The 12,866-nt window shown below is 39.1% G+C and overlaps 1 protein-coding gene across 2 annotated transcripts in view; it reads right to left on the reverse strand.

Annotated features, from left to right (window-relative positions):
* abat (4-aminobutyrate aminotransferase) overlaps nt 1-12,866 on the reverse strand; it is a 61,915-nt gene that overhangs the window by 31,922 nt on the left and 17,127 nt on the right. For both annotated transcript variants that reach the window (XR_006092256.1, XM_042392055.1), the window contains exons 5-6: nt 5,374-5,491; nt 831-880 (exon numbers count right to left, since the gene is read on the reverse strand). Coding sequence is in view for 1 of the 2 variants with exons in the window: in XM_042392055.1 (XP_042247989.1) it covers nt 831-880; nt 5,374-5,491 (168 nt within the window). In the remaining variant the exon portion in view is untranslated. The remainder of the gene's footprint in view (nt 1-830; nt 881-5,373; nt 5,492-12,866) is intronic.

Below are 12,866 nucleotides of genomic sequence, written 5' to 3' on the forward strand. Positions count from 1 at the left end.
AACACAGAAAACACAAAAAATGAATGAATACACACACAATTTACTGTTTTGGTAAACGAAGCACAACTGAAACTTTGCTGTGTATGCATTACATCAGTTAGAATTTCCAAATAAAGTACAAATAAAGGTCCTAAAAATGTACAAGGCCAAATGTTTTTTATATTGTAACAATGTTTTTATTTGTGTTAACACTGTACTAGATGAGTGACTCCTGAAATACCTGTATTCTACTCTATTCTATTACACCACTATACTGTGTATGGGATAATCAATGAGGGCTGTGCAGTTATCAAAGACAATGCATGTTCTAAGGAAGATCCTAATAATCTATTTCCAAGTTCTAAGCCTCCATGTCATGCATTATTTTTGAATTAACCACGTGTTAGAGTGGATTATTCCATTTACACCACAGTTGGTTATTTGTTAATATTTTGGGTCAAATCCTCTCTTTGCTTATTCTTTCAAGGAATAAACACTGCTTCACTACTACAACAGTAGTAGAAGAAGTGTTAACAGTAGCATTTTAATTAAGAAACATGATGTTATGTCAGAACCATGTTTATCTTCATACACCCACAGCCCAAACTGAGTCCACTATTGTAGTTGAGCTTTGTCTATTCAGGAAATCTCATTGAAATCAAGATCTCTTTTGCAAAAAAGACCCAAGAACAGGTTACACAGGTAGAATCACAATAAGACAGTCCATTCACATCACAATTGCAAAACATCATACACATCTAACTGAAGTTTGTGAAGACTGGACTAGTGTATAATATATCATTCAATAAGATACAATACCGTTACATACTCTTGTCTTGAAGAGGACCTACCAGATTATTGGGATTGGCCATTAGTTTGAGGAGAGCAGGGTGGTTGTAGCCTGAGGGAGGACAGAATAGGAGTGGGGAAATATGGAAATATAAAAAATTTAACCGAACAAATGGAAACCGTCACCAGAGAAAACAAAGTAATGAAAGAAACAATCTTTGACCTAGAAACTTGAAGCATGCGCTCATCTTTTGAGGCATTCCTGAAACTGCACCCGACAACCAGGAGACAAAGATTAAAGACTTCATGAAAACTCACCGTAAACTCACTGGCAATTAATTTGGCATAAGATATTGCCTATATTAATTAGAGATACACCGATTGAATGTCACTGATCTAAAATGGCTGGTTTTCAGCTGATTGGCCATCGGTGACTGGCAGATCTGTCTCATATATCCAGATTTTTGCCAGTCAAATTTTCCACACATAGTCGCACTGTGGTTCACATCACGCACACAGTGGCAGCTGCGGTACAGTGTACCCACACACACACAAAACATGCATATTGCACACTCAGTACACAGACAGCCACAGCCACACACGCAGACACAACATGCACGTCGCACACACAGCGCATAGACAGTACAGCCACACACACACACATACAACATGCACATCACACACACACAGCGCAGACAGTACAGCCACACACACACACAGACACACACACACAAAATGCACGTCACGCACACAGGGCACAGACAGTACAGCTATAAACACACATGTCGTTGGTGTGGAAGTTCTTGTGAGTGAAGAAGACACAAAGCTCACATTTTGTAATACCTTTAAGTCCAAAATTTAAAAAATATATTATTTAATTAAAAAAAACAGAAGTCAGAATCAGCCAAGAAAATTGCAATCAGTGCATAAAGAACTGTAGTTCAATCATTACATTCAAGGCCAAATTAAAAAATCTACTAAAGACCAATCAGCTGTGTGACCACTGAGTCCAAACTCCATTTATGGTCTTCTCATTAGCGCAGGTAGTCTTGCTTTTAATTTGACAAGTTAACATTATTAATTTCTAATTTACATTGTGGGTGTATGTGATGTGCTGTTGTGCGTAGCTTTACATTTTGTATTTTGTATGGTGTGTTCTGTGTGTTTTTTGCTTTGTACTGTTTGTTGTTCTGCTGTTGTATGTTTTGATTGTGGGGGACTGTGGATGCAAATTAGCTTTGAGCTAACGCCAGTGCAGTGCATCTTTAATATTTAAAAACTTCACACTGTCCCAATCAATAAATCAAATCAAAATGAATATTTATATGAAATGGTAACAACTGTCATTTTTGTTTAATGTAGACCTTTTTTATTTGTATGTCAGCTCTTTAAGCATGCCAGAGTGGAGCACCGGAGGCCATCTTGGAACTCAACTCAGACTCAACCTTGATGACTCAGACTCGGACTCAGGTAAAGAGGACTCGACTCAGATTCGACTCTGACTCTTCTTTGGCAACTCAGACTCAAACACCGGGGACTTGAGACTCCACTCGGACTCGAGATTTAGTGACTTGACTACAACGCTGGAGCACACACACTCAGACTGTCGCTCCACATACAGAAAAACACAAACACACATACCCCAACTTTACATCTCTTTATCTCCATTGCTTACCTCTCTCCCATCCCTCTTGCTCTTTTTTCTCTCTTCTTCTTTTTCTTTTGCTCACTCCTTCAACTTATGTCCTCACACCAATTCACCTTTGTATTATGTCTGTGCAATTATGTGTCATTGTACTGTATTTGCTTAACTAAAAAAAGATGTTATATTGTCAATGAGAAGTACCCACGTTCATAAGTTATTCTACACAGAATGGGGCCAAACAATGCCCCTTAGCAGTGGAATAATCACAATATGTCATGGCAAGTCATGAGATATTCTTAAACATATATGTCAGGGGCACATGGATGGCACAAGTTTATGATTACTTATATTTATTCAAATCAAGAATAATACTATAAAGACCTGGATGACCTGCAATTTTCTGCTACTGAACTCAGACAAAACTGAAGTTATTATGCTTGGACTTAAACACCCTAGAAACACATTATCTCATGATTTAGCTAATCTAGATGGCATTACCCTGGCCTCCAGCTCCACCACAAGGAATCTGGGAGTTCTTCTTTTTTTTGTTTTGATATGTCCTTTAACTCCCACATAAAACAAATTTCAAGGACTGCCTTTTTTAACTAACATAATATTGCAAAAATCAGGCACATCCTGTCTCAACAAGATACAGGAAAAATAGTCTATGCATTTGTTACTTCTAGGCTGGATTATTGCAACTCATTATTATCAGGCGCCCTAACAAGTCTCTAAAGACTCTCCAGCTGGTCCAGAATGCAGCTGCACGTGTGCTGACTAAAACTAGAAAAAGTGATCATATTTCCCCCATCTTAGCTTCGCTGCATTGGCTTCCAGTAAAATCAAGAATAGAATTTAAAATCCTTCTCCTCACATACAAAGCCCTTAACGGTCAGGCGCCATTATATCTTAAAGAGCTCATAGTAACCTATTTCCCCACTAGGGCACTGCGCTCCCAAAAGCAGGCTTACTGGTGGTTCCTACAGTCGCCAAAAGTAGAATGGGAGGCAGAGCTTTCAGCTATCAGGCTCCTCCCCTGTGGAACCATCTTCCAGATTCGGTCCGGGGGGCAGACACATTCTCTACATTTAAGAGTAGGCTTAAAACTTTCCTTTTTGATAAAGCTTATAGTTAGGGCCAACCAGACTCGCCTTGGACCAGCCCTTACTACTGGGGGACTTCCATTGATGCACTGAGCTCCTCTCTCCTCTTCTCCATCTGTATGTATTCTTTTACCATTAATGCTTATTACTAACTTGACTTCTTCCCCCAGTTCTTTGTGCTTTCTCATCCGCAGGAAACTCCATGGACCATGCTGATGTGTTGCCGTCCTACTTCTGTCCTTCTCCGGCTGTGGCTGTTGCTGCTAGTCATGTATCTATTGTTGTTGTTGTTGCTGTTCTGCTTCTCTGTGCCCGCCCCCCCACCCCCCACCCCTCTTCTCTCTCTCGCAGATGGCCGCCTACCCAGAGCCGGGTTCTGCTTGAGGTTTCTTCCCATTAAAGGGGAGTTTTTCCTTACTGCTGTTGCAATGCGGCTACTGTCACAGATAATGTCACCTGGAGGCTAGGACATTGTTAGATTACATAAATAACAAAACTGTGACACACAAACTGTACAGATTACTTTTCTTTCTCTAAGGATCCATCAGGCAACTTATTAAAGTGAGTCATAAAGTGCCTAAAACTCCATCCTTGTCATTGTCCATCTTTCGGTTTGGTGGTACCAGGCAGCAAACTTCATCACATGTCACATTGTCAGCCACCACAGGAAGTAAACAAAACGCATCTGCATTAATTGCATACATTTTTTAAACATGTTTAATATTTTAAATTAATCACAAAAATTAACATGTTAATTTTGACGGCACTAATTAATTCCAAAACCAAAACATTCAAGAACCCAGCTATAGTTTATCTTTCTCCAAGGCATTGCTGAATAAGTAAGCAGTCGGTTGCAAAACCAATCTACACAACCAACAGTCAGACCTTCTGCCATGATCTGGTTGAAGACCTGATAAGACTGTGAAATGCTTGACACGCTTGTTACCCTGTCACAGCCATTCTTTAAGAAGTCTCATCCAACTGATGATTGAGAATGATGATGAAAATCTGCAGATATTGTGTCCATACCAATACTTTATCCAAGACACAGCTGCCCAGTGCAAACTCAAGCTACAACCTGAAAATGAGATAATATACATTTTTGTGCTAAAGATGTTAAATATACATAGTAAGAATAATTATATTAGTTATAAAAATGTGATTACATATGTATCTAGCAATTGAAAATAACGGGTATAGCCTAAATTTAGCATGCCGGCTTATTCTCTCAAGCTACTTAATCCTAATACTGTATGTACTGGTTCAAAATATTTTGCTGATCAGTTTAAATTATTGATATTACATGATTGGAGTTATTGGGACTACATAAACAATCAATCCACTTGTGATGGGACAGTCATGTTACAGACTGGGGTTTCTTCTGTCACAAACTATCTTTGGCTGATTACAGACACTGGCCACAGAGAGCAAACAAACCAGACAACAGCAAAAGAAAAGTTTAATTTTGGCCTGTGACCTAGTTACTTAGCGACAGCTAAGTTAATTAGTGACAGCTGATATGACCTGCCACCAGTGACATCTGTTGTTCCATTATTTTAAAATATCCCCAAATCGGGAATACCAATCCTTAGGATCAGTTTGGACATTCCTATTTATAACTGTTAAAGAATTAAACCTGTGATAGATTTGATAATCAAATTGAATAATAATGTGCCAAGTAAATATATAAAGAAAATGTATGAACAGTCCCTGTAAGGGATAGGTAAAATAAAGAACTGATCAATCCAGTAAGGTTGAGTGATATTATAATATACAGCATAGCATGAGACCATGGATTTAATCCATATTGGCAACTCTTACAATACAGGTATCTGTGTTTGGATCATTGCTACTAACCAATTGGAATGGAGGAGATCTGAGTGTAGATGTCCAGCATGCGGTTGCCATCCACATCCACCAGGTAGTTCCCCCTGCTCTCTTCATAGTTACAGAAGAAGTTGATTGCACCAACATTCTGGGGAGAGATATGTTCTGCATTACAACCAACATAGAGTGGAATTCAATCCGCTGTACTAACGTGGCAGCAAACACACAAATAATTAATGCACCTGCCATGTGACACACAAATAATCTCAAGGCCAAAATTTTGGTGAATTGGTTACCCAGAGACATTGTTTGCTTAGCCAACCACTTTAAGGATAAATGACGACATTTATGAATGCCCAAATGTCTTGATGATACATGTTAAAGCATAAAATAATAAATAAAAAGAATAATAAGGCCTATAGATGATAATAAGAATAAAGAAAATGTTCAGCAAGAGTGGCTCGAAGTGTGTGACTCGAGGCTAACGTATTCCAACGGGGAATGCTAAAGGAAAGCTAATTCAACTTCTCTAAAAAAATTATCTTTTTAATTTATATAATAATATTATTCGACATCCACCCTTAATCACAAAGCCATGTTATGCCTTACTGTTGACAAGTTTTGTTGCTGCAGAGATATCCGGTCCAGTGTTGTTTTGGTGGTTAAGTCACCAGCGTGTTTGACAGTTAAAGAGCCCAGATAAAGCTGTGGATTGTGGGCGCGTCTTCATGGGTGCAGCGGTATTGAACTCTGGTGAAGAGGAATCAAGCCATTTCAGGCAGGCTGCTCTCAAAGAGTCTTTAGGCCGGCTTAACTCCCAGTTTGCAGTACTGCTCTAAGAAAGCAGGTAGAGATCCTGCTCTAAGAAAGCAGGTAGAGATCCAGTTTCAAACGTCACTACCTGCCTCCAATCAATATTTCAGTTTGAATGAAGAATTTAGACTTCGGCTGGCTTCATAATCTTAGCTGAATGCCGAATAAGGCTTAATCTGTCTACACTCAAATCTTCAGTTTACTTCAAAATAAAATACTGTATCGCTGGGTATAAGTTACTGTTTATGTGTGTTGTTTTGCAGTGTTTTTATTGAGGGAGGTGTCCACCGTAGTGGGTAATTGGCTGAGAACTAGTTCCAGGGAGGGAAAAAGGGGTTGTGTGTTTAAGTTGCTACATTAGGCACCAGTTCAACTGAGGCTAGAGAGAAGAGATGCAGGACATGTTTATGAAGAGCTAGTTAATGAGAAATACAAGTTCACAGACTCAGAGGGTTAGCTGCCTTGTTTTGTTGTTTTACTGGGGACACCTCAACCTTGGGTTAGCTGGAATAAATGTGGGCTCTGTTGAGCTATCAAATGGCAATGTTGCCTCTTCGTCATTCTTCCGCCATTTGCCTAGCTACCCCACAATGCTACTATACTACAAAACTACATTTCGTTATACAATCTTGTGTTGTAAAAAGATAATAAATGAATCTTCAATCTTGATAATTAATAAGTAGTATGTTGTTGAAATCACTATGATATCACTACAGATCACTTACTTTTTCAGAGATTGGTGATCTCATAGAAACCTCATACCTAAACTGTGCCAATGAGGTCTCTTTCACTTGCTGTGTGCATCTTGGAGGGCAGTACAAGGATCAGGCATAATGAGCAGCTGTCTTAGTAAATCAGGCACTGAATACATACTGCGCACATCTGGGCAATTTAAGCTAGGGACACACCTAAAGACTAGCTTAAATGTACAAGACTAGACAGACTACACATAAAGATTGTCTCCACCAACTGGCACCGATGTGCGTAGGCTTTGATAGTCAGTCAGGAAGGAGCACAAACCTTACGACTTTTACTAATACATCCATTGTTGAATGCAGTGCAGTTTGTGCTGAAATGGCTAAGAAAGAAAGAAAAAAAAGAAAGAAAGTGCAGATCTTTGATTTGTAGACACTCAGTCTATTTACAGCTCAATCAGCTTTTCTCTCCGTTGTCTCCCTTGCTTTGACACTAGTAATGTCATTGGTCGCAGATGTCAGTCGCAAATATCAAAAAAATCTTTATAACAACAGCTGGCAGCAACTGGATCTCAGGATGTAAGATTAGTCTCTTTACACACACGGAACAATGTGATCTTCCAGCTGTCAACACCGACTGACCCAGAATGGAACAGACCTGCTCCAACTTTCCCAGTTGCCATGCTGAAATGAATTTATGATCAGCTCAACAGTCGTCACGTGTGTCCATGACTTAAATTTTTATTAGTAAATCTGGTCCTCAGTCTTTAAGAGTAGTTACAGTTCTTAAGTTTTTTTTTTTGATCAACAACTGCTGGGTGCAATTGCTGCCTACAGCATCTGATAAGAGATTAGTAGTACAGATGTAAATGATTAACTGATGATTAATCATCTTCATCAAGAATTTGATAAATCAAGAATATAACCAATGTTTGTCAGAGATTCCAAACCTGCTAAACCCTGACTTTATAGCAACTATTTACACTCGTGGATATTTTCCTAGATATTTCCACATAGGCATGAGAGAGAGCACACAGTTGAAGCACCCCAAATAACAATCAGTCTGACAAAACACTCAGTACAGAGTGACAAACGAGAGACATCCACAGAGTGAAACAGACGAAAAAATAGGGGGAGTTAACAGATAATTAGAATAGTTATAACTAGAATTAAGATTCATCAATTTAAGATTCATTCAATCAAGATATGAGTGGAAAGCATTGTTTTTGCATCTGCATTCATAACCTTTTTCGTCTCAAATGATGCTTAACCATGTCATGTGATATGCTACTTCAGTACACATTACCAGCAAATATTACTGGGACCACAGAAAATACCGAAAATTGCAGATGAACATTTAATATCCAGGAATTCACATCAAAGACACTACCACTGACTATCCCTGTAACAAATTCGCCACAATTTCACACATTGACCATACACGGTCCAGTCATATACTAGGTTTTGACCTAGTCTTGTTGTGTTTTGAGATGGTCACTTTGTCGGCAATCATAAAGTCATAATTTCTTGCCGTAGGTGCTTTCCATTTGGCTAAAGTGTTTCCTTGCTTCACTCACTCACCTCGCTTCCTCACATCGTAGCTCCTCCCAATGAGAGGGATGTGAGAGAGAGATGCAAGAAAAACATGTGAGGTGTGAGAATTCTGAGGAGACAACTCATGAAGCACAGCATCTCACATGTGGGAATAACTAAGTAACAGTAACAGTTTAAAATGAAAAAATCTGGTGCTTCATTGCTGCTTTCTCCTGGAGTGGAACTTTCCAAATGTTCAGGAACTTTAGGGATGGGGTTTACTGGGATGATCATTGCTGATTGGTCAAACATAGATTCGCAGCCGCTTCAGTTTGTGTGCTGCTTGTGTACCGTATTCTAGTACTGATATTAGGCTGAATAGTGGACATTTTTTTGTATATTAACATAAAAATAAAGTTATGCTTTGTTGTCAGCTTCCTGACTTGTTATAAAAAAGAGAGAGCGTGAACAAGCAGAGAGCATGAGCAAGCGAGTGAATATGAGAGAGAGAGCAGTGGTAGAGAGAACAAAAAGAGAGAGAGAACGAAAGATATAAAACATTGCTTGCAGATATGGTTCCATAGTTCTTGGAATCTTTTGATCAAAAAGAGGCTTATGTTTATTGCTGAAAGAACAGATTAGACAAGAGCAATAAAAAAGCTATAAATGTTCTAAATGAAATCTCTAACCACATTAGTTTGTGAAAGGCCATGGGTACAGTGAGTCTGATGTCTTTTTCAGATATTATAGAAGTAATAATAATAATAATAATAATAATAATAATAATAATAATAATAATAATAATAATAATAACTGCGACTGAGGTTTAATACTGTGGCTTATATTTTCCTGGATGAGCCTCGATGCCTTCAGAAAAGAAAATAAGAAAAATAGCATACATAATTCTGATTCTACACACTAGTAATATATTTACTTTATTATTAAATAAGAACGATCCTAGAGCTGCTGTTGGTGCTATCATTCTTGTTTTCATAGGTACTTAGTACAGCTTATCTACAGTACAAGCATCCAATATTATTGATGTTACAGTAAAGCTGTTTTTATAACAGCCTAACTGCTCCTTCTACTGTTCTGTCAGGTCAGCTAACCAAGATATTCCTATTAAAGGGGTGTAAAAAGCCTCTGCATAGGGTACACCTGTGGTTCCTCGCTCTAAGCTCCTCCAGGAGCCTCTCTCCTTTCCATCACGTGATGCATTTTCCATCCAAAGTTGTCCACTAGTCGCACAAGTCACACTCATCATTCTTCAACAGCCATAAACACACTAGCACTATGAGCTGTTTTACCTAAAAATGTGAAAATACTGTGCTGAAGCTTTTTGTAAATCATTTAGCTTGACAATAATAATTTCTATGCAATGACTAACAAAGGTTATTTTGGTAAGAGCGCATCCCAAATTTCTAACTACGAGAAATGTTTCCTCTTTGTATTAAAAGGTATGCTATTAAGTAGAGGGTATGGCCCAGTCTCTCACCCTCTCACACCTACTGACTGGCTTATTTCTTTTTTAAGTAAGACTACACCATTCGCCTAATGACCCGAAGTCCGGCTGGCTTATTTCTGAAGCTGAAATAAATGTAATGAATTTATTCTTAGTCAAAAGTGAACTCATCTGTAACCAGTGTACTCCTAAAAACAATTGGGCCCAGTTTTTGTGGGAAAGTAATGACCAGTTCAAGCAGTACGCTTACAGTTTGGTATTTTCCTGACCTTGGAATTCTCTTTGCCCCTCTGTTTTGGTGCACAGGTGAGAGGAGAGGTGCAAACAGGTGGGAGGTTCATTCAAATGAAGCAGCACAAAGCAAGCTGTTGGTATTTCGTCGGATACTGGGTCTTACATGTTGCAATGAAAACAGATGTCTCAGAACCATGTCTGTTTCTGGCACAAGAACACTCCACTGCTTCACTTTACTATCTGGTGATTTTATCAAGAAGAGCAAACTCAGCACTTGCAGCAAATTTGCAGCAGCAATGGAATAATGCTTAAAATGTTAAAAGATATATTTTAATCAAACATTCTCTAACCAGTAGAGGCTTTTACATCAGAATCAGAAATAACACTTAATGTTGACAAATCAGTCTGCATTTATCTGATTATAAGCGATTCTTACAGTATCTGATGCCCACAGGTATGTAATACTGTATGAGAGGCTTCTCCTTCAGTTCATTAAATCCCTACAGCATGTGAAGGCAGCAGGACAGATATTTTGATAAATCTGCAGCCTCTGATTTGAGAGGTACAGTGTCAGGGCATATTGCCATTATACACAGCACTGTGTTTTCCTTCATTAAATCACATGCAGATGACACCGGGCTGCTGCAAATAACCACACACACACACCTCTACGCACAGACTGATCACATATAACTCGATATTTTGCTTGTTATGCAGAAGACATCGAATTATAGAATTACCCTGTACATCCTTTCCAAACACTGCTGTGTCACATTTGCACATTTTGATGTGACAATGTACAGCATGAGATACAGTAGAATTAAGTATCTTTTTAAACCTCAGGTGAGACAGGTGGTCAGGGGGCTGAGTCAGGCATACACAGAAAAAAAATGAAACGCTGTTCCTCCCAGCCCACAGCAGTGCAACAGAAAGGATAAAGAAAGTACATGTCTCAGTTTTATTTATGTACCTAGTGCTTTGCTTCAGCCCTTCAATATGGCACTTGTTGCTAGATGGCGACGTCACTTCAATACTCGTATTTCAAGAACGTTTGTGAATCAGGATTAACATTTGCATGTTAAAATACACACACAAACATACACCACTGCAGATTCAGACCACAATAATAATTAAATAATTAACTAATGAATAAATAATTAAAATGAAAATTGACACACAAAATCCAAAATGGCTGTCTTCCTGTTGGGTGAAAAAATTCAAAATGTATGTATTATGTCAAGAACGATGAAAGCAATGAGCCCACCGAATTTCATGCACATCAAAGAACCTTTGTTCTAAAATGGCCTTGCATTTGGGGGTGCTATAGAGCCCACTGGCCATGCCTGAACCCAATCACTACAGAACCTGCAATTTTTGCTAGTTCTGATGTGTGTGCCAATTTTCGTGAGTTTTCGAGCATCCTAAGCCCCTCAAAAATGCAATGGCGTACTAGAATAATAACAATTAAAGCTGCAAGCACCAATGATCGGGCCCTTGCGCCTTTGCGCACATCGGGGTGTGCTGTAGTCAAACTACGCCACAGTCGAACTGCTGTTATTGCAGGGCAACGTGATACAGCAATACGTTTACTGGAGGCCATCAGACATGGATATACATTTTCATGAATATTGGATATTGCATGTCAGAGATAACCATCATTTCCTGTGCCCACTATGTGGCGCTAGAGAACACCCACTAATTATATGTCATGTTGCTATATATCATGGTTAGACCACAACATGTAATTTTCATGTAAATCAGATGACGTTTGTCACGTAAGGCCCACTTCCTGTTGTCAGTAGGGTGCGCTATGACTATGACTTAATATTAACATGTAGATGTGTTCAGGCCTGGCCTCTCATCAAACATGAGACATTTGGGGCAGATTGGACAATGTCAAGTGGAGTTCCAACAACTTCCTGTTTAATGCCCCAAACATGGTAAAATCCACTGGCACGCCATGCAAAGGGCATTCCATGAAATGGAATGACGCATCCTAAAGGCCTCAACTGTGTTCGTAAAATGAAAATTGACGCACAAAATCGAAAATGGCTGACTTCCTGTTGGGCAATTTGAAAAAATACAGTGCTGCTTGGAAATTTGTCAACCCTTTAGAATTTGCTCTATTTCTGCATAAATATGACCTAAAATGTCATTTGAAGGGGAAATCAGAGTCGGGTGTTACAATCAATGGGTTGAGAACCAGTTGTGAGTCTGGGAGGTCCTGCCTTATTTAAAGAAGAGAAATCTGGGTCCTCAATATCAAAGTCTGAGCTTCACAACACAAGTTTGTGGAAGTGTGACATGGCTTAAACAAAGGAGATTTCTGAGGACCTTAGAAGAAGGGTTGATTAATAAAGCTGCAAGCAGCAATGAACGGGCTCTCGTACCTTGCGCACGTCGGAGGGAGTGGCAGCCATGGTATCAGTATTGGAGGTCTTTTGACACAGCTCTAAATTTTCAGGATTATCTGACACTGTGTGAATGGGTAAAAATATTATTTCTGGTGTGCAGTATGTGGCACTGGAGATGACATATTGGAAATTGTTTAAACATTTGATGATCTAGGTGTCATTGAGACTTCATTTCCTGTTGTCTATAGACAATACTATACTATTTTAGCTTCACTCCACTGGCTGCCCATCCATTTAAGGATTCATTTTAAAATTATTTTATTTGCTTTTAAAGCCTTGAATGGCCTAGCCCCACCTTACCTCTCTGAGCTGCTGCACCCCTACACTCCCAGCCGCTCTCTCAGGTCAGCTGACCAGCTGCTCCTGACAGTG

Source organism: Thunnus maccoyii, chromosome 18 (assembly GCF_910596095.1).
Source record: "Thunnus maccoyii chromosome 18, fThuMac1.1, whole genome shotgun sequence".
NCBI classification, from domain to species: Eukaryota; Metazoa; Chordata; class Actinopteri; order Scombriformes; family Scombridae; genus Thunnus; species Thunnus maccoyii.